Source organism: Pieris rapae, chromosome 23, assembly GCF_905147795.1.
Source record: "Pieris rapae chromosome 23, ilPieRapa1.1, whole genome shotgun sequence".
In the NCBI taxonomy this organism is placed as follows: Eukaryota; Metazoa; Arthropoda; class Insecta; order Lepidoptera; family Pieridae; genus Pieris; species Pieris rapae.
In genome coordinates, this window is record NC_059531.1 from 5,176,694 (window position 1) to 5,195,619 (window position 18,926).

General features: G+C 35.8%; 1 protein-coding gene across 1 annotated transcript; it reads left to right on the forward strand.

Annotated features, from left to right (window-relative positions):
* The first annotated feature begins 11,111 nt into the window (after positions 1-11,111).
* On the forward strand, positions 11,112-15,821 carry LOC110999258. The gene is made up of 2 exons (XM_045633496.1): positions 11,112-12,299; positions 12,680-15,821. Exons 1-2 carry the CDS (start codon positions 11,286-11,288, stop codon positions 12,683-12,685), a joined length of 1,020 nt encoding a protein of 339 aa, XP_045489452.1. The 5' UTR covers positions 11,112-11,285; the 3' UTR covers positions 12,686-15,821.
* The last annotated feature ends 3,105 nt before the right edge of the window (positions 15,822-18,926 follow it).

Below are 18,926 nucleotides of genomic sequence, written 5' to 3' on the forward strand. Positions count from 1 at the left end.
TTCACGACTGTCAGATAGCGCTATACGTCATGAAATTCGAAGAATCTTATTTGGAACTTTTATCTTTCGAATAATTTATGTGTTGCATAGCTATTTGGCACTTTATCCATACATTGTGAAACAGGCCCTAAGAATTGGTGTCAAACTTATGATCTAGATACTTTGGAGTAGAGACTGGTGGGGTTCCAGTGCATAGGCGCTAATCAAATGTTTAAGTTGGGTCCTGGCAGGTAGTACCGGTGACCCCAGAGGTGGCACTTTCCTGGCTCAATACGGTGAGGAAATTCTGCCAACGTTATAGGTACACTGCCACAGGGTCAAAACTTTTAAATTGTGCTTAATTTTCTATTATTATTTTTAATTATTAGTATGTATTAAAAAAATGTATACTGTATATTTTATGGATATGTTTAGGTTTTAAAAAACAATTATTATATCATATTATGTGCAAAATCTTTTGTACTTCGCATTCAATGATATGTCTTATTCATACTCCAATATAGGTTAAATCATAAAAGATATGTAAGAAGGTCAAGCTTCTGAAAGTTACGAAGTAATCGGTTGGGTGAGTTGTATAATAATACGCGAACTTTAATTTATTCCAAATTATCTGCACAGCTTATTTTCGAAGGAAATCGAATGGATTTTTAAAATTACCGAAAACTATTTATATATTATTAGTATACTTTTGTTTGTTATTAAATAATGTTCGTCGCAAATATCATATAATCCATTTTTTTTAAATATTAATTATTATTATCTTGCTTTATAAGTTCTGGAATTTCAATGTTCAATAAAATCAATCACTATTACTAAATCCCCCTTCGTTTTTGGTTATTTTTTATGTACATAGTCTTTAATCTATTGAATGTATAGATTATGGATTATGTACGGAAAACTAGTATTAATTATATATAACCTTCTTCAATAAAAGCTTATCATAATATAGTTAAAAAGAAAATTAGGTGAACGTTGTATAATTCAAGTCAAGAAACATTACGTTATTTAAAAGCTTACTACAAATGTGACATAACAGTTTGACAACAAAAATAAGCTTTTCCAGCTGTTGACTCAAGCTTTTACCAAACGTAATATAATGTGTTTATCAGTGTGTAATTTGTACTATTCGCAAAGCACCACAAAATTCAGAATATTCATGAATAATGTTGGAGTTGGATTATTACTAACATAGCTGGAATTAATGTTCACACATTATGTACTATTAGCTACAACTGTCTTATATACAGCCATTGCGCCGCATAATTTATGAAAATGAAAATGGCATGTACGAAGTGGAACAAGGTTTCGATTGAGCAATGTTGAATGAGTGGTAAATGGTTAAAGATCGGTGGACTCAGTTTGCGCATTTAGACGCTCAGTAAACTAAGCCAGCTTAGCTCCTTTCAGAAGAAGAGAAGTCTCCTGGACACTTCGACGGCTTTACCTAGTGACCTCAGTGGTCCGAGGATTTATAAACGTAAGTTAACCACAGCATTCCATGCATTCCAAAACTATGTAGGTGACTGATTCATCTACGCTAAAACAGCCTCTAAAATATTGGATGCATTGGTTGAGTGGCCTAAGCACTTTTGGGATCGTGGATTCAAATCTCGGCTGTAATCAATCCTTGCAGGCAGGTAGGTTTTCTTATCTAAAATATGCTTGTCTGGTTGTATCCTTTTTTAATATTTTTTTGTATCAAATGAGCAGAAGGCTCACTCACTATTGTTAAGTGATACCATTGTAAAATTTAGCAACGTCTTTGTTAACAGGGACCTGTGCAACAGACTCGTTCTAGCCCTTGGTATCGTAAACAACCTTGGTCTTTCCGTCCTAGGTACTAAACCGAGATCTTGGAGACCAGTTGGGTTGCTCACCACGCCCCACAAGACATTAAATAGATAGCAGGCCAACATATTCAAAATAAGACTATATTAATATTCACGAATATATACGAAACCTCATTATAACTGGAATAATAAAGGAGTTAAGATTACTCGACAGGCTGCTCGGTGACAAGATAATTCCGGTACAAAGGTCCCCCAAGTCATGTAAGCTTTTGTGAATGTCATTCGTACGATCACAACTATGTGTACGTTCTATGTGTGAACTTAATCGACGTAGTTGGGAATTGATTATCTCGTGAGACAAAACGACATCTATATTTAAGGTTAAGTCTGTATATTAAAAGTTACTTGCTATCTTCTGAATAGATATTAGTTTAATTATTTATATAAATAAAATATATACACAGAAATAAAATAATGTACAACAAAAATAATAGTTAGGGAGATGTTTAGAGATAACATTTTAAAATATTAAATCACATTAGTTCACTGTCAATACGTTTTAATCAAATACAAGGCGTGTTTAAACAATTAAAATTGAGTATTTTGGCTTATATAACAGTAGGCAAACAGGCAGGAAGCTCCTGATGTAATACCTCCCCCCATTGACATTCACATTTCCAGAAGGATCGCAAGTGCGTTATAGGCCTTTTAGGAATCCATACGCTGTTTTTTTGAAGGCCCCTAAATGACAGTTGTAAAACTGCTTGTTTTCAGATCAAGGCATATCATTAAATATGATTTTTCAGATTCTAAATGACGTTACGAAGTTATAGTGTTTAATACACCAAAGTGTATACATTTTGAATTTAAAATGTCTGTATGAAGGTTCTTGTTATATTAATAAGTTTTTTATTTATTTATTAACACTTCGTTGCATTATAAAAGGAAAAAAAAAGTATTAAACATAATTTAATGAAAAGCAACTGGCGGCCTTATCGCTTCACTTCACTTCACTGTGAGTAAATTACATAAGGTAGGCAAGAAGTGCAAAAATACATATTACAAATACAATAAGAAGAAAAAAACATACTTAACAGAAACAAAAAGAAATAAAAATAAACTAAACTGATATAGGATACATAAAAAGAAAAAAAAAGTAAAAAGTGCACATTTTATTTATTTATTTATTTATTGTTAAAATAATCTTAAATAGTAGAAGTTGGTGTGATGGAAACACCAACTGGACACAGTTTATCTGTCCACCAGGACGTCGAAAATATTTAGTTAATTAACTTATATACATACTAAGGCCAGTGACATAACATACAACAGAACACCTTTACCATCAACCATCAAAAATTGCACAATACTTGTATTGATATACTAAAAATATACTAACATATTTAAAGTTTTATACAATTAATTACAGGAATACAAATGAAATACATAGACACGGTGTCATGAATTGTAGAATGAATGAAACCACGTACAGATCGTTCAAGTGATGACGTCATTGTGGCAGTTGGAACTTGGAAACAGCTACGGGTCATTAGCCTCCAGCATTTGCTTACGTAGGCTATTGTGACCGAGGGAGAATACCCTATCTTGAAAAGTATTTTCACGAAAATAAACGAAGCGGTGAGTGGGAACTTTTTACAATCATGATATTAAACAAATAAATACGTCACCCAAAATATTTGTAATGGAACTGTCCATAATTTTTTTAGGAGTCTCATCAAAAGATTGAACAGTTTTTCGATGATATGAGCTTAGTTGCGTTTGAACCTCTTGTAGACCAATAAATATTAACCTGGACTAATTAATGTCTTTGATTAGAAAATAGCAAAAATATATAATATCATTAACGTATTGTTGAATCGGTTCCACAGCAGAGGAAATAATTAAATACAAAAACAAAGATGCAATAACAGTCTTAAGATGAAAACATCTGATCTCACTTTAGTGAAATACCTTTATTTAATACAGATATGGATTTACAAGGATAATTGTTTTATATATATTTTAAGATTTTGCGAAAAAATCACAAATTATCTGCCAAATTTGCCAGGTTTTTGTCGGGTTTCGGTTCGGGTTTTAGTTAACTACAATACAATTTTAGAAGATTTCCACCTTACCAAGAGTGTGAGGAAAAATATTTAAAGAAGCGCTTTGACTATATTTTAGCAATAGTAACGATTTTAGTAGTTTTTTTTTCTTTAGATTTAATTTAGTTATAGTTACATGTTATTTTGTGTTTTGTTAGTTAATTTGTGTTTGTGTTATGTTATTTTGTGTTTTGTAAATAATTAAATACTTCTTGTACTTTCCCCTCTGTAGGGGTACCTTCTTTGTATTGTTCCATTTAGGTTGTTTGGAAGAAATCGTTTGTTAGTTGCCTACTTACTTATCTAACCTACTTACATTTTATTTGTTTATAGATATAATTATACATATTATGGCAACGGAGTATAAATAAATAAGTTGTCGTTCGTTTCATGTATAAATTTAGTTTTATTTTTTTATCTATTAACGTACTTATTATCGTAAAATATACTCATAACAATCAAATATACAGTATTTAGTAATAATAATAATCAACCATTAATTTTCTTTTTATTATTTTTTAATTATTTTTATGATTACTTTGTGGGTTAAGAAAATTGTTATATACTTGACAAAATTGTGAAAGTTTGGTCCCTGTAGTCCCTGTCTTGATTTGACCTTGAACCTTTATTTACGTTTTTCTGTTTCGTATATTTTGTTTATCAATGGAATCTGTTTGGCTTTGTATTTTGTCTAATTGTTTTCTTTTATAATATAGAATATTTTATTGACAAACAGACAACGATTTATAAGCTCATACCATCTAAGTGCTTGTTAACAAGATTAATTTCCAAAGCTCCTATTATATCGGAATTGATTTCGTTTTGTTTTTTTGTTATATTATAAATGTAATCTTTGTTTGTCTCGTCAGTGGTTAGCTTAGTCTACTGTAAATCAATATCAGGTTTGAATCCAGGGAGGCAGAAAGTGAATGCTTTATTATCGTGTGTTTGGAGGAGATTTCCACGACGACGCACATCAGTTGACACAATTCGTTGTGACTTTCGTCGTTTCACAACTGATCGTGTTTAATGTACTATTTGCCGTCCCTGGCAAAGTGTATATACAGTAGTTGTGTAACACACATAGAGACCTCTAAAATAGGCGCACCTAATTCTAAAAGGCCGGCAACGCACTATCCTGCGCTTTATTGCTTATAAATACACTAATTTAGATTTAAATAAAAATAACATGGCGCGTGGCAACTCCCGACACTCAGATGTCCAAAGCAATCTTTCTTGCCTGTGATCTTTGGATATAACATAACTCTCTGGAGGTGAATAAAGTTTAAGTAAAACTTCGATATCACAGGCTTCGCTGTACAAAACCGTGTGAATTATATCAAACACTTATATAACATAGTGATTATTACGCAAAATAAAAGTTGGCCTAATTATGGAAAAATTCAATTAAGAAGAAGCGAAATGGGTCAATACAGAAGGAGGTTAGTGGCATGTCGCACTTGGCATAGTTAATATGCTTCAATGAACGCGACTTTTGCAAGCTATTAATTTTCAAGAGGAAGTGAAAAAATATTTTGCATATTTTAGTAACACATTTTATCTTGAATATATTTATAATTTGTATTAGATTTTAGAATTTCGTAACGAGCTATATGTTTGACCTTATTTTAATTGAAAAGATTTTTCACACTTGATGAACAAATTTATTTTATTAATATTAATTTAGCACACGCGCCTGGATGGCTATAGAAATAATCATATCACCTCATTCTAACAAAACCAACAAACTTCATTGATTTCACATTTCTAAAGCTTAATTACCATGATAAACCTTTTATTTTTGATTATTGTCTATGCCCCACTTCGAAGCCGTCGTAGGTTCGATCCCCGGCTGTGCACCAATGGACTTTCTATGTATGCATTTAAAATCCGTCAAACGGTGAAGTAAAACATCATGAGGAAACCGGTATAGCGACCCAAAAAGTCGACGGCGTGTGTTAGGCAGAGGAGGCTGATCACCTACTTGCCTAATAAATTGACAAATAGTCACTAAATAGAATTAGAAATTTGAGGCCCAGACCTAAAAAGGTTGTAACGCTATTGATCTATTATTTCTTTTAGTCCTAAATTCATCAGACTCCAACAGAAGCAAACCAGATACTATTTTTGAGATTAAGGTGTCCTTGCATTTTTGGAGATGATATAATATACCTACACCTAAATCATTTTTAAAACGTTTTAAATCTTTTAAATAATTTACGAAACGTTTTTTATATACAAGTGTGTAGATTAAGAAATGCCATCATTACAATTAAAATCACTCGATCGGATAATTCAATATTAAACAATCAAATTATAATTATTGTCAAAATAAAGTAGCTATTACGTTTTTTAGAAAGCAATTTCTATACACTATAGTGTTAATAATAGTCTAAAAAAATTATTAAATTTTAAGAAAATTTAAAAAAATTTAAAAAGTTTGGTTCCTTCTTTTCCTTTTGGTACCTTCAACTCTGGCAGCAATTCCCAGCTGCCGGTAGATTGTAGGTACCAGGTGCCAACTTAAATCTTGAATTATTTGTGCACTTGAACCTGACAGCCCAAAAGTGTCTACTCCAAAGCGAACAAAACCGAAGTTGGAGGAAAGATTCTTTTATTATTAGTAATAATTAATTTTATATACGTACCTACTGTGCGTTCTAATAATTATTATTATTAATCTTAGTATAATGTTTACTCAGTACGCGAATTGTTATACATAATTCATATGATAAATAAAGTTTATAACCCTAATTTATTTTTGGATACGCGCCGACGCTGATCGGATGACATCACCACCGTCGCCGGGGTCACCTGGTCTCACCTGACCCACGGCAGACGCGAGCGGAACCGGATGGAGGAGGCCTATGTCCAACGGTGGACAAACCAAACTCTAACAAGCAAATGATTATTACTAAATGTTAAAGTATATTTTCTGAATTCAAAATCAATGAAACTTATTATCTATTATAATCAAGTTTTGGAAATAAAGGCTATTACTATTACTACTAATAATTTATTACTATGTAGGTTAAGGAAATTGTAAATAATATATTTGATTGTTATGATTACGAATAATATATGGTCTATACCTTACAGTAATACACATTTCCTTGATGCGATGGCAAACAAGAAAATGAGCCCGCCTTAAAACAATATAATAAGAAAAACAAACAGATAAAAGCAAATAGAAGGCGTCCATCAATTTCCGCGAACAAACACTGATTGGAAGTCATTGAAACGATCAATAACTGTGTTGTCTTCCGACAAATACTGTTTTATGGATAGTCTGTGGAGAGTTCAAACTCTGGATCTAAGTTTACTCACGATTGAATGTTGCACAGTCTGTCAAGTATACCACTGCATTTTAGTGGCAGCGCCTTCTACACTGTGTTGCCATTTTTCATTGTTGTTTGCATGGACCGTATGATAACATTTATTTATTTATTAAGTGTACAACATCATACATATTACGATTATTTAATCTACTGATAATTTTATTTTATATAAAATAATTAATATATATATATATATATAACATTTGTTTATTTAAAAAGTAGGGTTCCTTGCGAGACCGTCATACTTTTTACATTTATAACACGCCAATTGATACTTGAAAGACTGTCTTTTAATTCTATTATTTATAACCAAGTTCTATTTATCCGATAAAATGATGAGGGTTGGTCACTAAAGTATTTCCGATCCAATTCGACTTAGGGACCTTAAAGAAAAGAGCTCACGAATTCTAAAAAAAACTGGATCAGTTAACATAATTTGACCCTGAAAACATTTAGAATTTCTTTGATAGATATGAATGGCAAAATAATCTGAGATAATTTATACCACTCTGGAGTATTTAAATTAAAGGTATTTGAGGTTATTATTCCAATGATCGATGATGGTAATATTTTTATTTCGAGTTTAACATTTCTTTGTCGATTCACAATCGACTACAAACTGACAAAGTAATATAAACTGCCATTTGTCAGCTGTCATGCCAATGTGTAGTAGTATTCTGTGCACAATAATTTTACTTATTTCTCTTATTGTGCACAAGACTTACGATTATGAGATGTTTTAATATATATTATTCAGACTATATTAATAAAGACTATACGAGGTCAAACTATAATATTTTAACTGGGAAATAGACTTTTGATGTGTGAATTTGTTTACATAAATCTATCGAATAAACAAAATATTGTTATTTACCTACACGAATAAATGATTTTTGATTTTGTTTTGTACCATTTGCTCCAACGGTGAAGAAAACGATCGTAACCTATCCCAAAAAGAGCAACAACTATATATTATTATAGATTCCCCATCATATATATATTTCATGTATCAGTTTTTATATTCAAAAGTTGTTTTTTTTTGTAGGACAAGGGTCAAAGTCGGTCAAATTAAAAATGTCAAATCAAGGCTCACCGCACGTTAAGGAATATCGCCGCCCATGGATCCTCAATTCTAGAGGGCTCACGAGGGCGTTGTCGGCCTATGTTTAGATATACCTCCGCCCCTGAACCTTCAAATCCAGAAATCTCGCGAGGGCGTTGTCCACCTTTGTGAAGAGATTCCACCTCCCATGATCCTTTAAATCAAGAGGGCTGCCCATGGACCTTCAATTCCCTCTGGAATACGGCAACGCCCGCTTCTTCTCCGAACTTCCTTTATTGAACTCCAGTGAATAGATTATAACCAGTTCATTTTGGGTTAGGTTAGGCCTAAAAATATGCCTAATTATTTTGGTAATTACTACATGGATAGGTTATTCGATAACTGAAGCTTTAGAATTAAACCTTAAAAATGAAAAGCCTTAAAATTAAACCTTCTAGTATAAGAAATGTTCTTTGAACAAAATATACTTCAATATATAATATCTATCTATTGAATGGGCGTGGTTTTGAATATCTATAGTAAAAACCCCAAGTTAGTTTTACTCTAGTAAACGGGGCACGAAACCAGTGAAGCGAAAGAACCATTCAATAGTCCCATAATGCCTTACCCTAAGATGAAGGTATTAATTCTTTGTAAGGGTCTTATAAAGGAACTTTTATTGAGAACTCTGTAATATCGTTTAATCCATTTTATTTAAACCACAAAGGTTTCTGAAGAAATTAGTATGTACCTGCCTTAAATGTATGTAATTGATTTTTGTTGTTTTTCAATGTAACCTTTGCCAAGTTTTGTATATTATTTTAATATGTAATATAAGTTAGCTGTTACAATACAAACGTAATTAAATTATGTATATAAAATAAAATGAACGTTTTCTTGAGCCTGAGCCTCACATGTTTGATTGATTTTGAGCAAGTAGATTATCATCAGTTTTGTCCTCAGCGTGCGAACCTCATCCCTTAGTTTGTAGCTTCGATCCCTGACTGTCCAAGAACTGAACTTTTACCAGCAATTAACATTCGCTCGAAACAGATAACATCATGAGAGAACCGGCTTGGATTTAACCCAAAAAGTCGACGACGTCTGTCAAGCATTAGAGGTCATGAATCAAGAATAGAAACCGGAGAGAGAGAGATGAGATAGACTTTATAGAAATAAACATTCTCATAGCCTCAGTATTCTCACTGATTCATACTAAAATACTCACACTTATTCGATTAAACCCAACATTTGAAAATACACCGGAAAAGAAACTCGATACACCTCAGCTCGTTGCCACTCGACAAATTGTTGACAAAGCGATTTACTTTGATCGCGTTCAACAATACTCAAAGATAAGGCGTTGCGATCTAAGCGATTTTTACGCTTGATATTTTGAAGTGCGGTTACAGTATTGGGGTGTGCCTAAAGTATCATTAAAATGACTTTTTAATTGCACGCGTATCCATATCCGTCTCTTTCACAGAGATGTCAACAAATATTGTTGTAATATTATCACCTGCATCGGAGTTTTATTCAAGGACACAATAAAAAATCAATCCAGTATCACTTAGACATTCCGTAACTGAGCGTTTATTAAGGCACTTTTTTGTCGCACAGTACTTTGACGAACCAGCTGCCCACTGAAGTATTTCCGAACTGATGCGACTTAGGGTCCTTCAAGAATAAGGCAATGTGAATAACTATTATAACTTATCAGCAGCGATCTGTTTGCTCCAAAAAAAAGGCATCGGGGTCTTCAAACAACTCCAACATCTTAATAATAGTACTTAGTTGTTTTTTTTGAACTAAGCAAGAAGGTTAGTTGACATCACAGGAGACCGAAGAGCTGACAGCTACCTCGGACAATTACAACCACAACACACTCGTACTTGAGACGAACCGAATGGGAAAAGAAAAAAAACTTTTATATATCTTTCATTATATCTTTTATAAAAAAGTTTCTCTTTGATTATTGTTATTTTGTGTGTTTATGTGTGTGTGTTTTTCTTTGTAATAAATTATAATACGTCTATGTCTACAAAGAATGAGTCTAGCTATTTTGCCAGAATCTTAGGACCCTTGCCTAAAGGGACTTCCTTCCTTTTAATAATATTTATTTATTTATTATAATTAGGGACTGTTTCACAATGTCCGGATAAGTTCCAAATAAGCTATTTGTTACTTACTTGTAGGATAAACAGTATTTTTGTGTTTCACGACTGTCAAATAGCGCTATTTGTCATGAAATGCCAAGTATTTTATTCGGAACTTTTATCTTTCAAATAATTTATGTGTTAGTTATGTGTTAACTTTTGTTATATAAAACTTATTAAATAATATTTTAACTTAAAACCTGAAACGATCTCAACGTTCACAAGTAATCTTAACTTTGATTTAAGTAGCGTTCCAATCCAATAATAGTTGGATTAATTATCCAATAATATTTTAGATTTGTTCAGATTGGTTTATGCTGATAATATAAATGCAGAAGTTGTTTATAGTTTTAAAAGTACTTTTCCCCAAGGCCGTTGCTATTGTACTGTGAATTGTATTATCCACTTATTTGATTTTCTTTAATAATAAAAATGCTACAATATACCTCATATACGATGAATTTATTCCCACAGTTATTAAACATATAAAATATCCAACGAAGGCAGGACGGCCCATTAGTAATATTATGCCAAATTTCTACAATACAAGTACCTAATACTTTTACTAAGATATTTTTGATGAGATGTGTGTATTTTAATTCTTGATATCGCACTCGCACTTAAACCGTACACCACAATATTCTCCATTTCTATGGAAGAACTTAATACTATCTGTAGTGTATGAGTGAAGCGCGTGTGCGCGTGCGCGCGAATTGAGATACCTAAATGTATCATTGGAGTGTGCTGTGCGGCAGTCACCAATAAACCTTGATTCGTGTTACACGTCGTTTTCTTTATTATCTCAGTGGCGACGAGGATTGGTTTTCGTAAAAAGTTAATAGTTTCTGGACAAAATGCCGATCGGGAAATTGACGGAATTTAATGTAAGGACTGGAAATTGGACTTTGTATATCGAAAGAGCGGAGATGTTCTTCAAAGTGAATGAGGTGAAAAAAGATTTGTGGCTACCGACTTTAATCGCGGCTATGGGAGATGAGTCTTATGAATTATTAAGTAATTTGACTAGTCCAGATTTACCAAGCTCAAAAACCTACACAGAAGTCGTAAGCGTGATTAAAAACCATTTACAACCGAAACCATCATTTATATCGCAAAGGTATCATTTTCGACAGAGGCGACAAAATGCGGGTGAGTCGATATCGCAATATCTCTCGGAGTTGAAGAAAATGGCCAAATATTGTGAATTTAAAACTGCTTTAGAAGATAACCTAAGAGATCAGCTGATTTGTGGGTTGCGGAGTGAATTAATCAGACAAAGGTTATTCGCGGAAGAGAATCTGGTGTATGGAAAAGCAGTAACCATAGCCTGTGCAATGGAAGCGGCAGAAAAAGATGCAGCGGCGGTGGAACAAAAGACGACGGGTGGCGTGACCGACCCGGGTGGCGGCAGCGAGACCGGCAGCGCGGCTAGTGCGCTGAACGCCGTGAACGCGCACTCCGCGCGGCGGAGCGGACCGGGCCATCGGGGGCGAGGGGGCGCACGCGCACCGGCAGCGTCGTCGGGGCCGGATCGGAAAGGACAGGGTGACTCAAGATACAATTGTTATGCGTGCGGAGCCGCGGGACACGGCAGCGATGAGTGTCGCTACCGACGCTTTATCTGCGGGAGATGTAAGCAGCGCGGGCATTTACGTCGTGTGTGCCCATTGAATAATGGGGGGCCACGAGGATTGCGAGGAGGAATACACAGCAACATGGTAGCCCATGTACGAACCAGTAACGAAGCATCGTCGGAGAGGATGGATTTTCCTGAGTGGTCGGGAGATGATGAACCTCCATCAACCTCGGACGAGGAGGACTGGCGAGTGGAGGAGCTACATCAACTAAGTTTAAGTAGTTATAAGCCGGTAAGTGTGGTAGTGATAATTGATAATAAGTCGTTATCAATGGAAATTGATACAGGGTCCTTGGTGTCTTGTATAAGTAAGGAGAAATATGACAAATACTTTTGGAACAGACCTATAGAAAAAACTAATTTTGTTTTTAAATTTATTGATGGTTCTTTAATTAAACCGTTAGGTGTAATAAAACCATTAGTTAGTGTGGGGGACAAAAGTAAAAATATGGAGCTGTTTATAATCAATGGCGGTACAACTTCGATTTTGGGCCGTCAATGGTTATCAGAATTGGCAATTAAAGTACCTATGTATAAACAAAATATTATAACAACCGGTTTAGAGCAGAAAATTTCAAGTAATGGGAATAACTTGTCACAATTACTTTCCAGGCATAGCGAGTTGTTTTCGGAGGGATTGGGCCGGTTCACGGGAGGGGTAGCCAGGCTGCGGGTGCGCGAGGGGGCGGTGCCGGTGTTCTGCCGCGCGCGGCCGGTGCCCTACGCGCTGCGCGAGCGGCTCGACGTCGAGCTGGAGGGCATGCTGCGCGCCGGCGTCATCGAGCCGGTGGAGAGCGCGGACTGGGCGACTCCCCTCGTTCTTGTGCGTAAGGCTGACAATGGACTCCGTATCTGTGCCGATTATAAAGTAACACTAAATCCGGTTCTGGTAGTCGATAGGTTCCCGTTGCCGCGCATCGATGATCTATTGGTGAGATTGAACGGTGCTAGGATTTTCTCAAAAATCGATTTATCGCAGGCCTACAACCAGATTGAACTCAACGACCCTGATAACTTAACAGTCATCAACACACACAAGGGTTTATATAAGTACAAAAGATTAGTATACGGGTTATCCTCCAGCCCCGGTATTTTTCAACGGATTATGACAAATCTTTTTAACGATATTCCCAACACAGGGGTATTTTTAGATGATGTAATCATCGGAACGTCTAATACACAAGAACATTTAGCAATTCTAGAAAGAGTGTTACAACGCTTATTAAATAATGGAATGAGGCTTAAGAAAAGTAAATGTTCATTTATGATGAGTGAGGTAAAATATTTAGGATACTTAATATCGGCAGATGGAATAAGAGTCGATCCCGAGAAAATTACGGGAATAATAAATATTCCCCGTCCCAATAACGTAACGGATCTGAGGGCATTCTTAGGTACAATTAATTTTTATGCCAAGTTCATTAATAATTTGAGCGCTACACTCGCCCCACTGTACAACCTGTTAAAAACAGGCGCGGAGTGGCACTGGGATAGAGAGTGCGAAAAAGCGTTCAAAAACATTAAGAATATTTTAATTAGCGCAGACGTACTGGCCCACTATGATCCGCATAAACCATTGTTCTTAACTTGTGACGCAAGCGCTCGTGGTATAGGCGGCGTGCTCACGCAGTGGGGTGAGGGGAATAGCGGTAGTGGCGACTCAGGTAGGCGAGAACGGCCCGTAGTGTATGTATCCCGCGCACTCACCGCGGCGGAAAAACATTACTCACAAATAGAGCGAGAAGCTTTAGCTATTGTTTACTGTTTCGAAAAATTGCACCAGTATCTGTATGGGAGGTCCTTTACGCTACGCACCGACCATAAGCCTTTAGTGACAATTTTCGGTCCCAAACAAGGTATTCCATCGATGACCGCTAGCCGGTTGCAGCGGTGGGCGATTAAGCTGTCCGCATATACCTACACGATAGAATTCATCCCATCAAAACAAAATGGAGCAGACGGGTTGTCACGTTGGCCCGCGGCGAGCGCAGTAGACAAACAAACAAGGCAGGTACCGGAGCAAACTTTTTTGCATTTCGCACAAAACGCTGTTTTATTAGATTATAATGAAATTAAAAAACAAACGGGTCGGGACCACTTGTTAGGCAGAATAATAAGGTATATACGTACGGAGTGGCCAACTGATTGTGAAATCAAGACATTACAACCTTATTATAATCGTAGGCAGGAATTATATGAGGAACTGGGGTGCATCTTATGGGGATATAGGGTGGTAATCCCGGAGTCTTGTAGGGAAAAGGTACTTACAGTGTTACATGAGGCTCATATGGGGATCGTAAAAACCAAAGCTTTTGCGAGAAGCTATGTGTGGTGGCCAGGGATGGACGAGGCCATAGAAGCTATGTGCCGGGGGTGCGGGGTATGCGCAGCGGAGGCGGATATGCCACCGCGACATGCGCCGTGTCCTTGGCCATGGCCGGATAAGCCTTGGTCACGTATACACATGGACTTTTTAGGACCGATAGCAGGGAAACTTTTCCTCGTCATAGTAGATGCCAGAAGTAAGTGGATTGAGGTTAGCCAAGTGCCAAGTACAGCAGCGGGTTATACGGTTAAAGTACTTAGTGACGTCTTCGCAAGATACGGTTTGCCTAAACAAATCGTCTCTGACAATGGGCCACCATATACAAGTCAGGAATTTGCACAATTTTTAAATAGTAACGGTATCGAGCACATTTTTTCAGCCCCATACCACCCGGCATCGAATGGGGCGGCAGAGAATGCAGTTCGTACTGTTAAAAGGGTAATTAAAAAAGCCATAAGAGAGAACAAAGACGTAACATTATCGTTAAATAGTTATTTACTATATTATAGGAACACGGAACATTGCACGACGGGCGAAACGCCAGCAGTGTTGATGGTAGGTCGTAGGCTGCGTACCAAGCTCGATGCACTCACACCGAGCCGGGAGGACGCGGTTAAAAAGGCACAAAGTCGCCAAAGGGACCAGGGGCCGAAGGGGACACGTCAGCTAGGCAAGGGGGAAGAGGTTTGGTTACGTCAAGGTGGGGGAAGAGAAAGATGGGTGCCGGGAACAGTAGAGGAAAGGATAGGTATTACGGATTATAGGATAGTAGATGCTTTAGGTAGGGTAACACATAAACACATCGATCAACTAAAGAGACGGATACGGAGTTCATTGATCGGCCCTTCTATTCCGACACAGCCAAGTGGGCACGATGAAGCGCCAACCGCGGAGCCTGGAGAACCCAGTCCAAGCAATAGGTCAAGGGGCGATTCACCGAGAACCCCCGAGACGCCAGTGACGCCGATGACGCCCGCGACAGTTTCCGTTTCTCCTAACAGCGGTGGGCAGGTTGAATTCTTTGAGAGTAGGGAGCACCAGAGCCCGGGTACCTTTCAGGCTTCAACACCTACCCCTGAACCGGTTCAACCTCGTTGTTTTCGACAATGTCGATTAAACAATCCACCTAATTATAAGTTTTGATTTACTTGTAGTCATTTATAATTTACCTAAGTTTTAGTAATAAGGATGGTGTTGGTTTATATAATGGTTAGACAATAATGATAATAATCTAATATCCTGTAATAGATCTAAGTAAGTAATTAGTTAATGTAAGTTTATTTTTTTAGTAATAGTTGTGTCAAATAAGGGTGGAGATTATGTAGTGTATGAGTGAAGCGCGTGTGCGCGTGCGCGCGAATTGAGATACCTAAATGTATCATTGGAGTGTGCTGTGCGGCAGTCACCAATAAACCTTGATTCGTGTTACACGTCGTTTTCTTTATTATCTCACTATCTAAATTTATATTTACATTATAATTAATCTTTCCCTTATTGGTCGGCTGTCAGTCTGATGAAGAGTGCCTTATCTTGTGCAAGATGCAGCAACTCTTCTGCAGTCGCAATGTCGTTACGAAGCCATGATCTTCTTCGATCAAGACACGGTATACCATGGATTTCATGGCGCAACTCCTGGCCCAGATACGCATTTATACAAATCTAGTAAATCGACTTATTTATTGGTTACACAAAAAACTTAACTTAACTTAAAAATTGCGTTGTGTGGAGCGATTCGTGTTTATACTAGGAAAAAAAAACTATGTTTTCTAATTTATAAATAAGGATGTTCTCAAAAGAAAATCTGTTACGTAATAATCCATTATAATTGGATGATGAAAGCTCATCTCTATGGCGACTAGATAATCCGATTCTAAAGAAAAATATCTTAGCGTAATTCACAGTCTTAGTAATAGCAGATTAATATAGGGTATGCTTTAGCTAGTTGAGAGTAAAAAAATGAGGGTTTTATAAGAGTAAGTATGGAGTTTCTTGACCAATCTTCTTCAAACCTGTTGTAAATATTTTTACTTGTAATTTTGACTTTCAAATGTGCTTTTTTAAATATGATTTGATTTTTTAATTTAACATAAAATAGGCGTTAACTGCTGTAAATAATTTTAAAACATTTCAACACCACTGGAAAACGAAACATAACTCAGATTTATTTATCTGTATCATGATCATTAGGTCAACCCAATAGGTGGTCAGTCTCTTGTGCTTTTCGCGCGACATTTTGGCTCTAAGGCAAGCCGGTTGGCTTAAGATGTTTTCTTTCACCATCTGAACGAATTTTAAATGCGCACATGTAAAGAAAGTCCATTGTTACACAGCCAGGTATCGAACCAACGACCTCAAGAATGATATTCTCAAGCTATAGCCACCAGGCTCTTCTCATGTCAATATAAAAGTTTACGTGACAGAGTATTTATAACAAAGGTATTTTGCCAAGCTGCAAGCGAAGCTGGAATGGTTGGCTATAACAAAGCTTCTCAGTAATTGCTTGGTGGAGCCAAGCTACTCTTTGTTGTAATGTTATCGTTTCGTTTTTCGTATTAGTTCTGTTTCTTTTTAACTCTTAAAGTGAAAACTTTATAAGGAATTTCTATTGGTACTATGGCGTATCCCTGAATGAACCCCCTTAATGCTTTTTTGGGTTTTCTATAAATACCTATTTAAGCAATAATAAAATGTTATGTGTATAATTTAAATATTTCCAGAAAAATCTTCAAATATTAATTTCTAGGCGCCTTACTAATTAGAATTCATTACAGCAGCGGAAGTTTTCATTTTTCACTCACGCTTCGCTTGTAAGTTCTTTGATTTATCTGAACATTCCTCTAATAATCAACCAGCATGTAGCTTAACATAACAAAGAAATATACAGTATTCACAATTTTCTTAACTACCTATAGCAATTGTACCTAATTTTATAACCAACATAATAATAATTCCTCTCTATATTGCGATACTATTATTCGTTGAGCGAGGAAAACCCAGCTCTGGGGTCACCGGTATACAGCTGGCACCAATTGATGGGCGCTTGGCACTTGCACAGCACGGCCCAAGAGTACTCTACTCCAAAGTAAACAAAATCAAAGTTGGACGAAGAACTCTTATATTTTCCGCCAGCTCCATCAGATTACATTTAATTGATGTGAAACATCTATAGCCGCAAAAACCGTAAAACCGATTTCTGGCGTGGCGACGCATGCCGTGGCGACGCATATGATATACAGTCTAAATGCAGTAATAAATTTCACATTAAAAATATTTAATGAAAATAATGTTTATTCAACAAATAGTCATCGTTATCTGGAAAATCGTAATATTTTATTTTATCATTATGACATATTTACCTTTACATACTTTTACTAAAAAACTCAAACAATATCTTGTTAAGCTGTCCTATACTGATACAGAAAACATTCTTATTGTACAAAAATAGTATAGATATAAATTTGTTAAGTAAAATTAATTATTTAAATAACGTTTAGATGTAAAAGGAAGAGACTGGCTGCCCACAACACAGGGAATCCTAGTGTGGGGGCCAGTGCACTCTACTTTATAGAAACATTAATGTATTTTGTGTCTAATAAAGTTCTTTCTTTCTTACTTCTTTCTTTCTTTCACCTGGTTCCTATCACAGTCTGTTATTTTCTGCATATTATTTTTACAAAATAATGTCGATGTTTCACATCTGCCAGGCGTCCCGTTACAGCTCACATTTTTTTAAAATTAATATCGTCACCAACCTTTACTATAAAGTACTACATATCTGCCTACCCTATATTATTCTATTGTGCCCCGAAAATCTCCGTTAATAATCCCTCTAGTCAATTTTCAACATTTTTATCAGCTCTCAAAAAAATAAATTTTTGTAGATCAAAGCGTCTGTAGTTATTTCCTAAATGTTTCATTTAAATATTCATTACAAATAAATGGTACATTGATTTATTTTAATTATCCATTTATGTAATATTAAAACTACTAAATTTTGTATACTGCATTAAAGGATTGATACGGGACTAGAGTTCACGATGTTTAAACACCGTATTACCCACTTAAGTGTAATTTTTCTTTAATAATCGCAATAGTTTGTATTGTTTTACCTGCAATTGAACCCTGAACTGTGAACATGCTTACTTCTAGACCAGTTAGACATATAAAAGGCTAAAATTGTATAGTAATACGTAGTCTACCCGACATGATTAATTTTTATTTGTTTAATACATTAACTGAAGAGATCATTTAGAGTCTAGTTTATCACAGACTAATAAGTAACCATTTGATAATATATTAATTATTGAGCAGTGTTTGCCTAGTGGAAGAGGTCGTAGGTTCGATCCTCGGCCGTGTAGGTTATTCTTTCTATGTGCACATTTAACATTCGCTCGAGTGGTGAAGAAAACATCGGGAGGAAACCGGCTTGCATTAGACCTTAAAATTCTACGGAGTGTTTAAAGCATTGATAGACAAACAGACAGAGATTGCTACCTGTCTAATAGATTAACAAATGATCATGAAACAGATACA